At 36.1% G+C, this 17,920-nt stretch overlaps 4 protein-coding genes across 5 annotated transcripts; 2 read left to right on the top strand and 2 right to left on the bottom strand.

The window, feature by feature from the left end:
• The first annotated feature begins 3,122 nt into the window (after nucleotides 1-3,122).
• Nucleotides 3,123-6,277, top strand: LOC120342452 (serine hydrolase RBBP9-like). 2 transcript variants are annotated; one of them, XM_078110592.1, is made up of 3 exons: nucleotides 3,123-3,284; nucleotides 4,987-5,103; nucleotides 5,257-6,277. In XM_078110592.1, the coding sequence occupies exons 2-3, from the start codon at nucleotides 5,034-5,036 to the stop codon at nucleotides 5,778-5,780; spliced, it is 594 nt and encodes a 197-aa protein (XP_077966718.1). In that variant the 5' UTR covers nucleotides 3,123-3,284; nucleotides 4,987-5,033; the 3' UTR covers nucleotides 5,781-6,277. The 2 variants fall into 2 exon arrangements, with proteins under 2 accessions (XP_077966718.1, XP_039267215.2); XM_039411281.2 differs by lacking the exon at nucleotides 3,123-3,284 and having other exon boundaries at nucleotides 4,546-5,103.
• A 21-nt stretch (nucleotides 6,278-6,298) lies between these two features.
• On the top strand, nucleotides 6,299-11,343 carry LOC120342451 (ethanolamine kinase 1-like). Its single transcript, XM_039411280.2, has 9 exons — nucleotides 6,299-6,439; nucleotides 6,529-6,651; nucleotides 7,371-7,507; nucleotides 8,093-8,230; nucleotides 8,470-8,615; nucleotides 8,996-9,079; nucleotides 9,421-9,569; nucleotides 10,242-10,315; nucleotides 11,053-11,343. Exons 1-9 carry the CDS (start codon nucleotides 6,302-6,304, stop codon nucleotides 11,120-11,122), a joined length of 1,059 nt encoding a protein of 352 aa, XP_039267214.2. The 5' UTR covers nucleotides 6,299-6,301; the 3' UTR covers nucleotides 11,123-11,343.
• Nucleotides 11,344-12,912: 1,569 nt separating this feature from the next.
• Nucleotides 12,913-15,581, bottom strand: LOC120342450 (12S rRNA N(4)-cytidine methyltransferase METTL15-like). The gene is made up of 7 exons (XM_039411279.2): nucleotides 15,274-15,581; nucleotides 14,583-14,768; nucleotides 14,438-14,508; nucleotides 14,195-14,360; nucleotides 13,809-13,915; nucleotides 13,501-13,610; nucleotides 12,913-13,303 (listed from the first exon to the last, which is right to left on the bottom strand). Exons 1-7 carry the CDS (start codon nucleotides 15,579-15,581, stop codon nucleotides 13,157-13,159), a joined length of 1,095 nt encoding a protein of 364 aa, XP_039267213.2. The 3' UTR covers nucleotides 12,913-13,156.
• A 24-nt stretch (nucleotides 15,582-15,605) lies between these two features.
• LOC120342269 (translation initiation factor eIF2B subunit delta-like) lies at nucleotides 15,606-17,840 on the bottom strand. Its single transcript, XM_039411036.2, has one exon. The coding sequence runs from the start codon at nucleotides 17,782-17,784 to the stop codon at nucleotides 16,378-16,380; it is 1,407 nt and encodes a 468-aa protein (XP_039266970.2). The 5' UTR covers nucleotides 17,785-17,840; the 3' UTR covers nucleotides 15,606-16,377.
• Nucleotides 17,841-17,920: the final 80 nt, after the last annotated feature.

Genomic DNA, 17,920 nt, shown 5'->3' with positions numbered 1-17,920 from the left:
CTATTTGATTCACCAGAATGTCACAGCATTCCTTTGCAGACAAAATCAAACGCTGCGTTGTTTGCCCGCGGCGTAAAGAAGCACTCCATGTGTCGTCGTATTTTATTGTTTCCCGGATACGAGATACAGCATCGCAGAAGTCTGAAATACACGACTGCACAGACGCTCCATCCATTAGCCTTGACTGCAATGCGCCGTATAATACATCCACGTGATAGAATATTGTGGAGAAAAAAGCGAGAAAAAATGAAAACTCACCATCTTCTAGCAGACCCTTTAGACCTGCCGCCTCTCTCACAGAGCGTTCGTCCCAAACCGGAGAGCTCTGAATTAGAGATGTACCGATGTATCGGTATCGGGTATCGGTAATATCGGCCATTTTTTCGGTATCGGCCATGTATCGGTATCGGTTAGATTAAGGCCGATATTTCCGATATATTTACCTTTTTGATATGGTCCAGAATGTTTTAAAAGATAAGTTGGAATACTACTTTTTAATTTATTTTTTGTCTGGAGATATCGTGAGCTATGAGCCATACATGTCCCTACCCCCGCGAGAGAATAGGATTCACGTATTTTTAGCTATTTTCGCTGTCAAATTTTTATATTGATATTTTTAATATTACATAGTAATTATGAAGAAATATATCAACACGGCACATAACAAAAAGCAATTAGGCGCCCAGTTTTAAATCATACAGTGGAATTGGGGTCCTTATTAACGGCACATGGACTTTTGGCACGGGCATAAATTCTGACTGTTTGTCGTCAAGTACGAGTGTCATTTAGTCAGACGACATCGATAAACTAAATTCCGACACAATTATCCCTCGCAGATATTAATTTTGTTTAACTACACAATTTCTTTATAGATATATTGACATGACCGCCTAGCCCCAGAGGGCCTAGAGTCCTAGACTGTCTCAAAATATATGATGGCAATTGTATAATAATATAAAATAGTAAAGTAAAAAAACATCCTCGACGGTTATATGTAGGCCTTCTTTTGGTCAGTGCTGATTGATATTCTTTCATGTTGGCTTTGACTTATTGCGTCGACGATTACGATTAGCCACGAAATAAAATATTTGAAAAATGCTTTTAATTCGAACGTAGGACGGCGGCTCTAGAATGTGTGGGTGATATTCGATATTCTTTTAAACACGAATAACGATATACGAAGGTCGCGATATTAACATTAAATTCAAATTGGACATCCCGGCTTATGAGTTTTCTAATTGAACACCGAGATTACTAGCGTTACTGTACAGTGTATCTTAATCAGTTAAAGCAAACACCAAACATTAATTTCATATTATGTGATATATATTTATTTCGATCTGAAATAATGTGTTCTATGAACAACGCTCAAAGACCATTGTTTTAACCCGTCTGCCCTACACAGCACACCTAATTAAGTAATATTTACATAGTATCGGTATCGGAATATCGGTAATATCGGCCTTTCTGTAGTATCGGCATATCGGTATCGGTATCGGCTTTTTTAGCTGGTATCGGATCGGTATCGGTATCGGCGACAAAAGTGGTATCGGTACATCTCTACTCTGAATGCCATTGAAACACTCAATGAGCTCAGACCTAATTCCGGACACGCCCTGCACCACGCGTGATTGGAAGTTCCAACGTGTTGGTGCACAAGCTGGGAGACGGCGGCTACATATCTGGCGAAGGAGGTCAGAGCGCTTGGGCGAAACGGAAAAAAATGAAGAAAACCCCGAAACATTTGCAAAAAATATACGGACGAGAGGGGTATCAAGACACATATTTTTAATAAAGAGGTTAAATTGGTGTGCATAACAATGTAAAAAATGCGCATGAGGAAAATCTTCTTTTATATAAACTTGAACACAATGTTTCGACCCACTCATGACTGCCGCGCCGTCATAAGTTTGAGCTATCAATTTTGACTTCGCGTTGTAAGGCTGTAACACTTCTTTCAGTACAGCCGATATCCCGCAAGCAGTGCGATCAACGATTGGTACAAAGCTGTGAAATCTCTCGGTAGGTTTACCATCTTTCGCAAACCGAAAAATCACAGCCAGTTGGGAAACGCACGTGATGTCAGTTGTCTCGTCAGACTGAATCGAAAGGAACTGGCAATTCTCAATTTCCAGAGCCAAATGTTGTGAATAAATTTTATACATTGAGTCGAGCAAATCATTTTGGATATCCTTAGATGTCCCTTTCGAAACAGTTGCTGCATCAAGATGATCTCAATACTCTATCTAGGGATGCGGTGTATTCCACCATATCCAAAAATACCCCTCTATTAGAAGAGCCAGCCCGTTCATCGTGCCCACGGAGGGACATCTCGAGACAACCAATGAACTTCAAAACATCTATCAATCGACCGAGAACATGGCGGTTTTTCTCGACGTTTTGGTTGTGCCGACGAATAGAAACCGCGCGTCCTTCATCCAACTGTGCTGCAATATTAACATTTCCGAATGTTCGGTATTTTACTGCATTGTCCAGATGCTCCATAGAAGATTGATGATCCCTGGCACGCTCGGAAAGATGTTTAAGATCTCTAAAACCAAATTTACACCAACGTGAGTCACGGGCGGTAGCAAAAAGTAGGCAATAAAAACAAAAAAGTGCATTTTTGTCCTCGCTGTAACACAACCATTCGTGTTTTTTATACCAAGTTTCTGCGCAGAATGTACGCCGACGCTTTCCTCCGTCATGGGATTGTTTCAGTGAACAATTTTTTGGTTGATAAGGCCCAAGACGTTGTACTTGTAATTTTTGTTCCAGCGGCAGCTGCGAAAACGGAGTGCGAAGTAGTGCATCAACCTTATTCATTATGAGGTCTAAGGCTAAGAAATGCGAAGCCGGAAAGAAGTGAGGAGCTCAAAAGGAATGTGGAAAATCGAAAGCAAATGGACTAAAGGTTCTAACTGATTCAAATAGCGAAACAAGCGACAAAAACGAAGGCGAGGAAACTATCAACTCTTCAAGCAACCAACGAACGAGAAGGAATGCGTGAATATGTCATTACGTTGTTGTAACAAACGTCGGTATTGTGTCGTCATAATTTCGGGGCTAGCCCCGATCGGCCCCGATGATTTAGTAAAAGAAACAGAAAACAAACGAGACAAACGCGGCGAGTGGAAGATAAAAGAGAGAATTCGATATACAATGAGCAACCGGGGCAAAATCTGCGTCGCCCCGTCGACGTTCGGCGAAGGCTTTGCGAGCGAAAAATGAACCATGTCGGGAGAATATGGCTAGTGTAGACAGTCTGTGCAACCGATATTGAGGTATTTTTCGAATATTTTTTATTATACCGAAAAAACAACCGGGGCATTGCCCCGGTTGGCCCTATTGACGCGCCGCCACTGGACTAACCCTAACTATCAGCCAAGTTACGATTTAGGTTAAAATTCACATAAAACATAAAGAGCAAGATTATTCACATAACATTTATCAAGTCAATTATTACTAGTTACTGAGTATGGCTGAGCATATATATATTCGAATATTTAACTATTAGAATAGCAATTCACTATTCGGAAATTTGGTACCAGGTGACGCGACTGGTCAAAACGATTGGATTTCACAACTTACTAGCGAATTTCCGACGAATACACGACCACACGCGTGGTGTTTCTCGTGAGTTCGACAACGAGGAATAATTTTTTTTCTAGTAGGTGTCAATGGGGGCAACCCAAATTTTCTAAAATGAAAAGCGGCTATACAAATTACTAAAAATAAAACGGAGAACACCATAATTTTTGTTTTATGATTGTACGCGCCCGAAAAAACGCTTTAACGAATCAAAACAAAATATAATCGGGCCTTTTACAACGCATTTTTGTGTCCACGAATTGTCATGATATTTTCTGATTAGTATTGCTTTTATTTCGTCAACACAACCGCAGATTAAAATGATCACCATTAAATTAATAATGAAGCAAGGCGGTGAATATGTATTTTTGATTTACTAATATATATACTATAAAAATATTTTTAATAAGTACTAAATCAAGTTGTACTTTCTGGAAATTTATAGCAGATAGTAGGATTTTTTTAACGACGATAACAAATTTGACAGATCTCTAAAAATATGTATCAAAACTAAATATAATCGTGCGATATGTCAGCAGATTGCTGTGGCATTTTAAAGAAGTAATGCTATCATCTTGTCATAAGTCGACGCAGCCGCGAGATACCATGAACACAATAGAAGACATTTCAAGACATAGACATTTTAAATTCTCGTCGTTGTCATGGATTGAATATAGTGCGACAGAAAAGGCCATTATACAATAAAAAGTCGGCTCTTTTAGCGTCGAATTTTCGATTTTGAAATTCGTTCAAATTCCGTTGTGTTTGGTTTTATCGCCTATACACACAGAGTACGGTTGCAATAAACGCACCTTGAGTCCGCAAAAGTTTTCGCTGATGAGAAATTAGTCCGCGACCAAAAAAGGTTGGGAAACGCTGTGCTAACGTCTAGTGCTAACGTGTCGCAGTTGCGTCACTCGCTAGTATGTTCTGTTGCTGTAAGCATCTTGTGTTGTGCTGGTGTAATAAAGAAGTGTAAGCGTATTCAGTTGAACCCTTATTCTATAATAGCTTGGGTGTAGAACTTAACATATATCCAAGACATTATTAACACGTAGTATATAATTTATATATATGCGCCCGTCAACCAGAAACAGCGAAAGTACACAGTAAAATAAAGACTTACGATATAAAAATAGGCCAACAACTTTTAAATCGAAGATGCAAATGCACTGAGCAATATAAAAAGGGCGAAGCTATTTCTGCAGACCGCAATGCGTAACCGTATTTTTGTAATAGGATACACTACAGAGCGTAACTATTTACAATTACGCGTACGAGTAATTGACGGAAGAGTCATACCGGCATATGCAATGCGAACACAGGAATAAATGGCGGTAGAGGTAGAACGACGCATCGATAAAATGATAACAATACACCAATAGCCATATTCAGAGCGCGAGTTAGCATGTGTCCTATTGTGGACATAGTCGCCAGAATAAATGGCGAATTATCTGTCACACGATTGTGTGAATTCCGCTGAAGGAGTAATTGGAGAATTGGCGGTACCAGGTGACAAATTATACTATTAAATATGATTAATTAATACTAATAAACAACTTTTATTTTTCATTTCATATGCACTGTGTGTAAATAATGTGCGTATCATAACATAACCTTCAAAAATTAAGATGTCAGCTATCAAAGATATTGCTATTATTCCAGGAAATGGTGGAGGCGATATTTTTGCCGAGTGCATGTGGTATCGCTGGGTTTATGATAAAATAAAAACTGAGTTTCCTGACTTATCTCTAAAGATGAGAAACATGCCTGATCCTGTGATAGCTCGAGAAAAAATCTGGGTTCCTTTTATGAGAGACGAAATGAAGATTGGAGAGAACTCTGTGATTATAGGACATAGTTCTGGAGCAGTTGCAGCGATTCGTTTTAGTGAAATATACGAAGTCCATGGAATTATTCTTGTGGGAGCTTATACAACAGATTGTGGGCTTGAAAATGAACGTTTAGCGGGATATTTTAATCGACCATGGTTGTGGGATAAAGCTAGAGAAAATACAAACTGGATTGTACAGTTTGGATCAGAAGATGACCCGTTTCTAGATTGGAATGAACAGCTTGAAGTGTCGAAACAGTTGAATACTGAATTTCATAAATTTAAAGACAGAGGGCATTTCCAATCAATTGTATTCCCGGAAGTGATTAAAGTTTTGAAGGATAAAATTAAGTAACGGTTGTCGTAGGTGGTTTCAATGATTGATTAGTATCAAGTGTGTTGAATCGTTAGATCTATAATGCTTCAGTTCTTGAATTTACTGGTCTCTGTGACATTAGAATAAGATATGTGTTGAAGGTGTGTTAAATTTTTTAGGTAGTCAGGTAGTGGTTTATGTGTGGTAGTTCTTAAGAGTTTAAAAGGAATTTGTAATATTTCAAAATCAAATAATATTTGAACAAATGTTTGCATTTCATTCAAGCAAGAGTGTAACATATTTTAGTTGTGAACTTATCATATCATGTACTATATTTAGTGCTTTGCAACCACATTGAATTTTCTCTTACATGTCAGGATGTACTCATTCCATAACAATTATTATGTTGCCTTCTTGCAATATTGTATGTTGATCTTTATGTAAGCGGTGCAATATGTTTTTACAAATAATCAATTTACCTATTGTCATAATCATTATTTTAATAATTAACACCGTTTTGAAACACTACAACAAAGCCAGTTCACTGCAAGCAAAATACAATGGCATTGTCGAGTGAGCAGTATGTGGAGCCTCTAAAAATTGATCTGACACTTGATATGGAGGATTATGAAAAGGGTGTTGATCGGATACTTCACCTGGTCAGACCCAACTGGAGCAAAGAAAATATAACCATGAAAGTAAAGTATATTAACATTTTTGCTAGTAGTGTCTTTGATGAGTTTTTGTACGTTGTTTCTTTTTAATAACTCAATACAATTGTTTGCAGGTGTTTTCAAACGGCATCACCAATAAAATGTTAGGTTTTACACATAAAGAGAATAAATCTGACATTGTGCTTATCAGAATAAATGGAAATAAAACTGAGATTTTTCTGGACAGAGATGCAGAGGTAATTAAATTTCTAGCGATTTTTTCAGTTTTCTATTAAATAAATGATTTTGATTATCGTTTTATACCCAATAAATTAACAAGTTATTTTATGACTCATTGGTACCCCCTCATTATGTATTGACCATTGAAATAATTATTATTTCTGCCAAAGCTTCCCATACTTGGTTACTTTACATGTTGCACCAGAAATGAAATTTGACCTCGGTAACATTAAATTATGATAGAGGAAATTTCTATAACATATATGCCTATGTAATCAATTTGATATGTGACCTTTATTTTCTAATCTTAAATGATTATGTCTATAGACAGACTTGATTGAATAAATGGTATCAAGTTCAAAAGTTAGATTGATTGATGCACGTTTAACATGCATGTTTTGTGAGCCACCACATTAATCTGGTATAGTATACGTGAATAGTGCTGCTCAGTACAGTTCAGATACTGATTTTGTATTTTCAATGCATTTTTTTATTTTTTTTTTGGCAGAATCGTGTAATATTATTGTGATATAAAATAATATTAAGAACATGCACAATTGGAAAATAGTTAAAACAATACTTCAAAGAAAGCTTAAAATTTAAAGTAATTTTTCTTCTATTTAAAGTGTGTTTAAGTTTATAATAGACACACTAATTTTGATTTTACAATTGTGAATAACACATTATCATTTAACAATATCACAAGAGTTAAGTATCTCAATCTCTTATATTATAGGTAGAAAGCTTTAAAACATTGCACAAAGCTGGATGTGCCCCCAATCTCTATTGTATATTCAGTAACGGCCTATGTTATGAATATATACCTGGAAACACAGTTTCTCGTGAGCAAGTCAGAGATCCAAAAATATACAGGTGAGAAACGAGGATAAACCCATATTGAAAAATACATTATGTACTATATATTTTATACGATGCGTATTCTGATCTTCACTTTGAACAAGGCCCTACACTAGTAGCCACCGATATATAATGAGCTACTATTATTTGGAAAGATCGTATTCTCTCCGGTTCCTTAATCGATTGATTACAACTGGGGTGAGGTGGGGTGAGTGGGATTTGAACACAGGGTGTGTAATCCGCGATGCCAAACCAACACAGAGAAGTTTAATGTTTTAACCGCTAGGCCATCTCTCTGATATTCTAAATCAAGTCATGTTCAGAAAAGGAAATGAGAGAAAGTATTGTAAATTCATAGAAAGTTTATTTGATAATGCTGCATAGTTAACTTTTTACTATGCTCTATATTTTTCTGATTACTGTCTTATCCAATTCATTTATTTTCTGAGAAATTTCAAATAGATTGAAAAGTATGTTTCATTTTTTTCCAGATAGAATTTCAATGCAATAAAAATTTGAAGTATGAAACAAATGCTTCATTAATAAATTGTGTTTATGATTTTTTCGATGATGAAATCCCATATCAGCTATTATATTTAGATTAATAGCAAAAGAGATGGCACGATTGCATGAGATTCAACCTGAAATTGATTGCAATGGCAATTCTCCTGCTGTATTTCGATACTGTAATAAGTTTCTGCATTTGAGCTTTTCAGAAAATTCACCACCTGGAAGGAGGTAAGAAATTAGAGATGTATTACCTGTCATTTTAAGCTGTAGAGGTTTGGATTCTGGAATTTGGTTATAAAATAAGTAATTAAAACTAGAATTAATTTTACTAAGCATTCTTAACAGTGTTAAACAACATTGAGAACTTAAATCATTTCCTTATCATCACTCATACCAATAACTTTATTTCTAAGTTAAGAGGATGAATTGCCAACTCATTATTAATCCACCACACTGAAATTTCTCAGTCTGAATGGTTATACTGGCCCATTGGAAAAAGAACTTCACAAGGAATTGAACATGTTAGAAGAACATCTGTCCAAATTAGGCTCTCAACTAGTATATTGTCACAACGATCTTTTACTGAATAACATTATTTATAATGATGAAAAAAGTGAGTAATATAACCAGTGCTAAGTGATATATATTCATTTAACTATAAGTTATTGTATTGATAGTGTAAAATAATCAACATCCATAAACCCTTCACGACAATAATATTTCTATATGAACAGATTGTAAGTGGCCAGGCATAATCAGGTTTAATTTGAACATATATATGGTATTAGCTATATAACAGGACATAACAAAATTTAATTAGTTTACTAATCCATCAACAAATTTGAAGGCCGGTATCGGCGGTATGTCTATTTCCTGTTACCAAGCTCCCAAAATGACCATGTTCTCGAATTACACAACTTAAATAATCGTTGGCAAACCGAGAGATGTAACTAATTCATTAAATTATATATGACAAATATTTTCTGTTACCAGACTCTGTCCATTTCATTGACTTCGAATATACTGGAATGAACTTTCAAGCTTATGATATCGCAAACCACTTCTGTGAGTTCGCAGGTAAAATATTGTTTGTAAAAAGCAGGACTTGGCATGTTTTCTTTGATAATGGAGTCCAAGCTGAAAATCCGAATTCTTTGCGTCAGAATTTCAGACCTCTAATGATATAATACGTAAAGGCCCAAATTTCTGACAGTAATCTGAAACGCGAAAAATTGATCACATACTGGTAATCCCAACAAATGTGTGTATGTATTAATAAGTTTTTATCAAGATTTGGTCTCCTCTGAGCTGGAGCCAAGGTCAAACTTTTTGCAAGCTCGAACTGATATCTGGCTTTTTTATAGTTGAGTCGAAGACATAAACTTTACACTGATGATTAAGGCTTCAATCTTTTATAGGAGTCGATGATGCTGACTTTTCATTTTATCCTGATTATAATCTTCAAATCGATTGGATCAAAGAATACTTGAAACATTGGAATAAAGGAACAGAACCATCAGATCATGATATAATGAGATTGTATATTCAAGTCAATAAGTTTGCTTTGGTGAGTTGATGGCTAAATGAGTTATAGTTGAATCATTTAAATGTATGGTAGATGCATAGAAAAATGAATATAGTGTATGTTGCGTATAGTACTGGTAGTACTATATAGTGTATAGTTTACACAAGTTACCCATTTTGTAGAGACTCTCCAATTTGCTTACGAAATATGGTTTTAATCAAATCAGTTCATAGTACAATGTTGTAAATGTATTCATTCAAATGTCTATAATTTTGTGAGGAAAGATACATTGGGTAAAAATCCTCTTAGAGACTTTCTTTAGCAATATTTGGTAATTCCTGAAATCACATACATTGAATGAAGATAAATTTCAAATGTTATGTTGTATAATTGTATTGTTTTCCTTGGTCCAATATTTTTTATTCTCAGAACCGATATATTATTAAACATAGTTTCCACAGAATGGTTTGATAATAGCAATGCAAACGGATTCTGAGCCAAATCAATTAAATATCCCCACCCTTAAGTTGTTATTTGGGACGGTTGAGCATATCAATCTTGGTAGAAGTATAGATCTTTATTGATCGGTATGCAACTCTCTATTTGGTTTTCATTATTATAGGCCACCTCAACTCCTACAGTATTAGCAGCCTGTTTAAATCTCTGTTTTATAGTCTTTGACAAGTTATTTAATGTGAATGTTCATTATTGTAGGCAGCACATTTCTTGTGGGGAACTTGGTCACTGACGCAAGCAAAATATTCATCCATTGAATTTGACTACCTGGGGTATGTAGTAGTATTCTTTGTTAACAAATTACACCTAAAGTTGATAAAAACGCTCTCAAACAAGAATGTTCTAATGTAATACTTTCAAATTTGTAATATTGAAATCTGAGGCGAGATAAACCTTGTTTTGATCGATTTTTGTATTCTCAAAATGTCAGAGTTTAGATGTTGGTTTGATCAAAATAATCAATTTTCGAATGAAACTATTTTAAAATGTTCATATATCCCTGTACAAGCTTCATTTAATATAATATTGAAAGCAACTTGACACTCCCATACTTTTTCTAAGCAACATATATTCTCCCATTGCAGCTTTCTTATTTTAATCATATATTCTTCAATCACCACCACAGATACAGATGTAGACGGGCAGTTGCACGCCTATATACCAGGTGTTAGGATAGGATTTACATATTTTATCCTGGGGGGAGGAAAGCCGATAAGACGGCTTAACCACATGCGAACCACGGATTCTCGCCCGGTTACCATTCCATGTCGGGTATAGGATTAGTTAGTTGTTTTCAGTAGCATGGACTTGATGGTGAAAGAAGCCGCAACTGACAGCGGTTACGTGAAACACCCCACGGCGGCGAGAAGTCCAGCAATCCTCTCGCACATAACCTGCATGGGAGTCGAACCCACGCAGAGGAGCCGTGGCGAGCGTATTCCCAACGCTCAGCACGATCGCGCTGTGTTAGAAAGACTGGCAGAAGCCATATGGTTGATTCCTTTTTCAGATATGCCCAGCAAAGATTGGATGAATATCAAAAGAGAAAAGAAGAATTCCTTGCACTGAAGATGCCGTAAAATATGTAGCGCTACAAACCCAAATTTAGCCATGCAAAGACTTCATACATTCCTTGCTTAACCTCCGATGTGCAATAACTAACCAACTAAGCAGTGGGAGCATGGTCTGCTGGGGCGTGTTGGATTATTAATAATATTTCTGAAATAGATCAAATTAATGAGCTATTCATATATATTTATTTACTGATTTTTTGTGCTAATAAATTCAAATCTAATTTTGATGATTGTTCTGTACAGTGGCGCAGCCGGGGTGTCTTCAGGATCTAAACTCCCCCTTTTGATATTTTTGCAAGAACGGAAGGGTCGCTAGTAAATAACGCGTGCAGTTTGTTAAACTCGCCCATGTTTTCGTCAACCGGGTGATGTTTATTTTCCCTAGATCACTAAATTTTCCACAACATCAGTATATTTATAATTAATTTTTTTTTAAATCATCAACGACCAGATGCTAAGAAATAAAAAAGTGAATTGGCCCCCCAAATTCTCTAGATTGAAAAGCGACATAAAATACCACCACCAAATTTTGTCTTTAGGGGGCCGCCACAGATTAAAAACTCTCTTAGACATTGTAAATAGCAAAACTTCGTGTGCCTACGGATTATAAGCAGTTACCTTTGGAAAATGGTGCTGCCGGGGGAGAGACGGAAACTGATGTGGCTTTCCATGAGATTACGATTTATAAGGTAATTGATGTAAATTTGGTGATGGCTCGTTTGGCGCTTTATAGTCAATCCCAGAGACTTAATGCAATACCAGAAAAGTCTTCTGAAACCTCACATGGGGAAAATTTACTTGCAATTCACGAATCTAAAATGACGATATATTACACGAACACAAGATTTTAAAGCTTGACAAGTGAAGTGCTTCCATTTGCATTTTGCGTCTGGAATTGTCACCGTTCAAAATTATGAAGTGTATGTAGATCACTTTGTTTTGATGGCGATAGGTCTATTCGACAGGTAGGCTTCGTTTTGAACTGTACCTATTTACAGTTAAAAAACAGCATGTTGGCTATGATCAGAATTTGTGTCTATGTGTTAAACTACTTTTAGTTTTTTTTTTTCATCACTCGGTTCATTTTGATGGCTGTACTCGCAACCTACAATTTGCATTGCAGGTATTTACAAGGACCGTGCTCGCATGCTGATTAAGAGTAACATTCCCGCTTACATGTTTTACTCCTTGAAGTGTTTTTTTCTATCAGGTGGATGAGCGCATATCCATGTACGTTTTAGGCTGTGCTCACCCTGCTTGTTTTTTTCTGCACATTGTTAACCTGTTCGAAAAATGCGGCAAAGTAGCAAAAAAGTATATTCTATCATGCGTGGAATTTTATCGCAGACTTAGGACAAATAGTAGCCGCAGCATTGTGATACAGTCGGTGTTGCAAGAACGGCTCATCAGTCGAATTCACTAACTGTTAAAGCAGGACATATTATATGTATATACCAGGTTAAGAATTGATTACTTTCCGCAAGAGAAAAGTCATCATCCGTTGAAAAACTCGGCTTGTGGCAACTGTTTCTTAAACCGTTCCACGGGGATTTCGAAGTAGTGAATATGTATTTTTGTATACAAATACGAATTTTATTGTACTAAATTAATTTATACTTTGTCGTCTTTTGTAGCAGATCTAAGAGCGATGAGGAATTCACAAGTTTGCAAAATTACCTAACCAAATTGAAAATTTTCCTGTAGTTTATCTCAAAATTTTTTTTGGCCTGGAGATACCCATGGTATTTTGTAGTTAATGACATATACTACCTATACCAACATATTAAATTCTCATAGTCTTTGATTGAATCTTTTACGGCAGAAAAATCATAATAGGTTAAAAAATCAAAAAAACACAATTGCGGGAACTGTTTCAGAAGCCGTTGCATATTACGATATTGAAGCCCCCTTTTGAAAATCCCAGCTGTGCTCCTGGTTTTGCCAACTGCTTTAGAGAAGTGTTGTCACTTCTGATGAAGAAGGGGCCTTTATTCTGTTGTCTTTTAACACTACCTGTTAAATCAGCAATGCTATAAATCTTCAAGTTATCCTCGTCGCTGACCGAAGTTTGGCGGAACGAGATCTTGCATTGTCATCCACTTCATCGAATTGTGGTATAACAATCTTCTTATTCAAAGTCATCCATTTTCTCTCTGGTTTTATTTCACTTGCAGATTCTATCCTGCGCTGTTAACCAAATGATGATAGAATGAGCAAGGGGAGCGCTTTATGAAAGATAACAAAACAACATTGGCAAACTATTTTGAACAATTATTATGGGCCCAGCATCTTGGGCAAAAGGTTCCTGCATTTATCAAACTTGTGGCATGTTTAAATGCAGAAGACAGGTCCAAAATATCATAAGCAAACATGCATAAAAAAACCTGCTGAGATAATGACATTCCTCTCGGTTTATGCAGATCCCTTCCTGATATCACCCTTTTGACAATCACATCCTCCAAAGAGTGAAAGGTGATGGCAGTCAGTCGTCCACCTGAAAGATAAGATTGTTAATACATTGTTGCAAATGCTCAAAGTTCAAACCGAGATTTGACTAACCGCCGCAAATATATAGTTTTCAAGCGAGATTGTATTGCAAAAAACTGAAAATTCACTCGTTATGTCGATGTGACCAAAACATTACACTGTTGGATTCAGCTTGGGTTTTCAATCCTGAATTTAAATCACTTACCCTTTTTCATGTACCTTTCAACAGTTTTCAGACCTTCATGCAGTTCGTTGAGTTCATTATTCACAAATATCCTTATAGCCATGAATGTTTTTGTTGCACTATGTGCTCTGTAGTAGACAGAATATATTTCAATCAATTGTATGTAATTACCCTCATATCAAGCTTTGTCACATTGGCAGTGACATTTATTATCTCTGAAGTGTGCTAGACGTTAATGCATATTTCATACTTTGACATATCATATATTTTTAAGATAGACAATTCAGAAGTTTACTTGTCGTTAATCAGTTATCAAAAAATGGTGTTTAATTCAGATAAATACACTTGTAAAAAAGCTGTTACTAAGGAAATATTCTTTTGAATATCATTCCGAAATTTTCACTCACGTCCTGTTCAAAGCATCTTTTCTGAGGCCTGATTTCGGCCATTCATCGAAAGCACTTTTAACAATGTTGGCAAGTTCCCGAGTTCGTCCAATTGGTCCAACCTCACTTCGATATTGAATGATCTTTCTTGCTATTTTGTGAGCATATCTTTCATCACCATACTTATCTAATAATAAAATTCATTATCCATTTTTGATCATCACTCTAGTTACGCATCTACTCAATATATATACAATCACTTACATAATATCTCCGCTAAATCCTTTGCACTCATTCTGTTCACAACATCAGCAGCACTTGGCATGTCTGGATACCTTGTGAAAATATGGTAAAGCATCACAACCTAACTAGAAGGTATTATAAAACTTGGAAATTCGATTGTAATAACCTGTCACCATCCATTCTCATGTCCAAAGGTCCATCCTTTGATATTGCAAATCCTCTTCTACCGGTATCGAATTGCATTGATGAGCAACCTGCATCCAGAATAGCTCCATTGATTTCTTCGATTTTAAGATGCTGAAAAATCTTCTCCAACTCACTGAATCTCCCAAGAACTGGGATTACTCTTTCGCTGTGAAGTAGTGTTTTTATAATATGATCAAATTGGATGCCCATAAATATATATCAGAGCAGCAAAAGGACATACCGGTAAGTTGTGGAAACCAAGGATGACTGATAGATGCACTATGAATACATGAAAGTTAAGAAATTGAAAAGCACTCGGAGGCCTCCTCATTGCTATTTTAACAAAAGGATTCTACTCCAAAAGAATATTATGACCCATTGTAATAATTGATTCTGAAGAGCTGTCAAAATTTTTATTTTATTTAAAAAAATGATTAATAATTTCACATACTAATTGAAGGGTTGCAGGTAGGGAAGACCCATTCTCTACTAAACTTTATATTTGATAGTGACAGGTTAGTTCCCTTTTTTTAATAGGTGCTGTACAAGTGACATGTAAATCATTTTTAGCTGTAGTACATTTTTGCTTCGCTCCAAACAGATTTGAGTATTTATTGTTATATATTTTAACTTTTTTGGTATCAAACATGCTAGCAGTGACTATTACCAACCTGGTTTCCTCTCTTAATTGTTGAGCAAGACTATTTGCATATGGATCTCTGTCAAGTGCAATTATTTTGCAATCGGGGCAATTCTCGAGAATTGCTTTTGTGTGTCCTCCAGCACCAAACGTCATATCAAGAATTATATCACCATTTTGAGGATATAAAGCATTCAAAACTTCTTTCACCATCACAGGTTGGTGAAGCGTTGCGTAACTCTTTCCATTCTCAATCACAGCACAAAATGCATTTTGTATGAAGGTACATGACTTGATATTGTGAACCAATTTATGTATTGAACATCCTCTTATTAACATATCCTGATAATATCAGTAAATTGATCTTTTAATACAAACAAGTTACTTTATTATTCTGGAAAATTTTCATGTCAACAATTCATAGTATCAACCCTCCAACATATGCTCCACCAAAAAAGAACAAAATTCTATTTGCACAAATGTAGAATACAAAACAAATACACTAGCACAGCGGTTCCCAAAAAGTGTGTTGTGAAAATTAACCAAATTGTGTTAAACATAACTAAAATATGATTGAATATTTTACATATTGAATTATGTTTTACATACTTCAATTTTGTGAGCTGCGATTTATTTATCTGTTGAACCGAGTTTAGCAAACATGAGTGATTTTTTCAGCATTTGAATAGAAAATTAGGCAGAGATAAGGAAGAAGAGTTGACCTTTTGCCTGTATACTTTAGGCCTACATGTTTACAAACTTTAAAAAGCATAAAGTACACACTAACTATCACAAAATTGTGTTTTATTTGAAAGCAGCATTTTTTTTCATGTTCCGTGAATTTTTTTCCCTGATAATTTGGCCAGCGCAGACAAAAAGTTTGGGAACCGCTGCACTTGCACAAGGTACATTATTAATAATAAATTTATCGAAAAAAATCGAACACAACATCCCATTATATTGTTTGTTATATCTGCATCATTCTGAACAGCAATATTTACTAGTTTGGCCACATACAGGTTTCATTTGCCATGATAATACTATAACAGAGTGACCACACACAACTAGGGATTTGAACTCATCCCAAGTGTTTTTAACGATACATTTTATAAAAAGCAGATGCAAAATTAAACTTTCAAGACGTATCCAACTCCAAATTTTTAAGTCTCAATACAACAGGAACAGAAGTGCATGGAATCATTCCAAGGTCAGTCACAACTGTAGCGATAAGATCTGGGGGTGTGACATCGTATGTCAAATGCAAAACTTTCAAGTTTTCTAGTTCATTCCATGATTCCTTGCTGATGAGCATAGGATCATAGCTGCCATCATCAGCAAGTAAATCGAGTGGATCACCAATTTCATTATTCACAATTGAATCGGTTTGAACTCGTTCACAGAATTTGTACGTCTCACAGCAAACGATAACTGGTATATTTAGGCTTTGAGCTGCAAGAGAAACTAGTGAAGTACCAACAGCTCCAATAACATAACCATTTGAGAGTAAACCATGAGCACCATACATGACTTTGGTGATTTCAGGAAGCAAATAGGTTACTCCAGACACAAGAGTATAGCTGCAACTTATTCCAGCTTTTGTCAATTTTTGTAGTGCTCCTATACCACTTAATCGTGGGCGGCCATCGACAACAACGACTCTAAAATTGCAGCCAGCATTGTGAGCGTCAATTAAAACACGGTTGATTAATGAAGATCCTCCATAAATCAGCACAACATCATCATTTTTAATAGTTTGCCGAGCAAATTTCGATATTGCTTCACCCGCTAAATGAATGTTCACTTCAACATAATTATCAAAACTCTCACATAATTTATGTTTTGCTTCGACATCCGATAATTCACTTTTACTACTCGATATTTGTGCCTTGATAAATTTAATTGCATTTTGCATTGATACTGATAAAGGACGACATTGATTTAAAAACGTGATACACGGTTTGATTTTTGACTCCAAATCACGGCTCAATTCTTTATCGGGTGGGGTTTGATAGTCAAGAACAACCTCTTTCATTGCATTGATTAAAGCAGCGCACCTCGCATTTGAACCAGATATGACTCCCTCTGCATACTGCAGACCTAAGCGAAGAATTGATGGATGAATCTTAGTGCTACCCAAACCAAGTTCTTTCGTCATTGAAATACCTCTTTGGTACTGATGCAAATGCGAAAACAATCCAACTTTCTTTGGCCCTTCTGCTCTTTTCGGAATTTGTTCTCTCTCCAATTTTTTGGCAGTTTTCTTTCGTATTTTCGGATCATCCGCTTGAACGTTGCTGGAAATTCGAACATTCTGGGCTTTAATTTTAGTTTCACCTTCCTTCTCGGCTTTCTTGGCCTGTTTGAGAGCACGCTCTTTTTCTTGTTTGGCTCTACGTTCTGCTTTCAACCTGGCCTTCTCTGACATTCCACCACCTGCATCATGTTTCTTTACTTGTGTTCCACCAGATCCATCCATCAGATACGCATCAAATTGAACGACCAAGCCGCAAAAAAATAGAGAAAGAAAATGCCGAGAGAACATTGACTCCCGAACCAGTGAATTGTAATCCAGTGAAAAACAACACACGTTCTGTAATTTCGGTGATTCCCCTATGCGCAGCCATCCGATGAATTTAAAAAAATATAAAAAAAGTTACAAGACGCACAACTTCAGTTTA

The sequence above is a fragment of the Styela clava genome, chromosome 3 (assembly GCF_964204865.1).
Source record: "Styela clava chromosome 3, kaStyClav1.hap1.2, whole genome shotgun sequence".
Classification (NCBI taxonomy): Eukaryota; Metazoa; Chordata; class Ascidiacea; order Stolidobranchia; family Styelidae; genus Styela; species Styela clava.
Note: the sequence above shows the minus strand (reverse complement) of the source record. Positions and strands in the feature narration are given on the sequence as shown.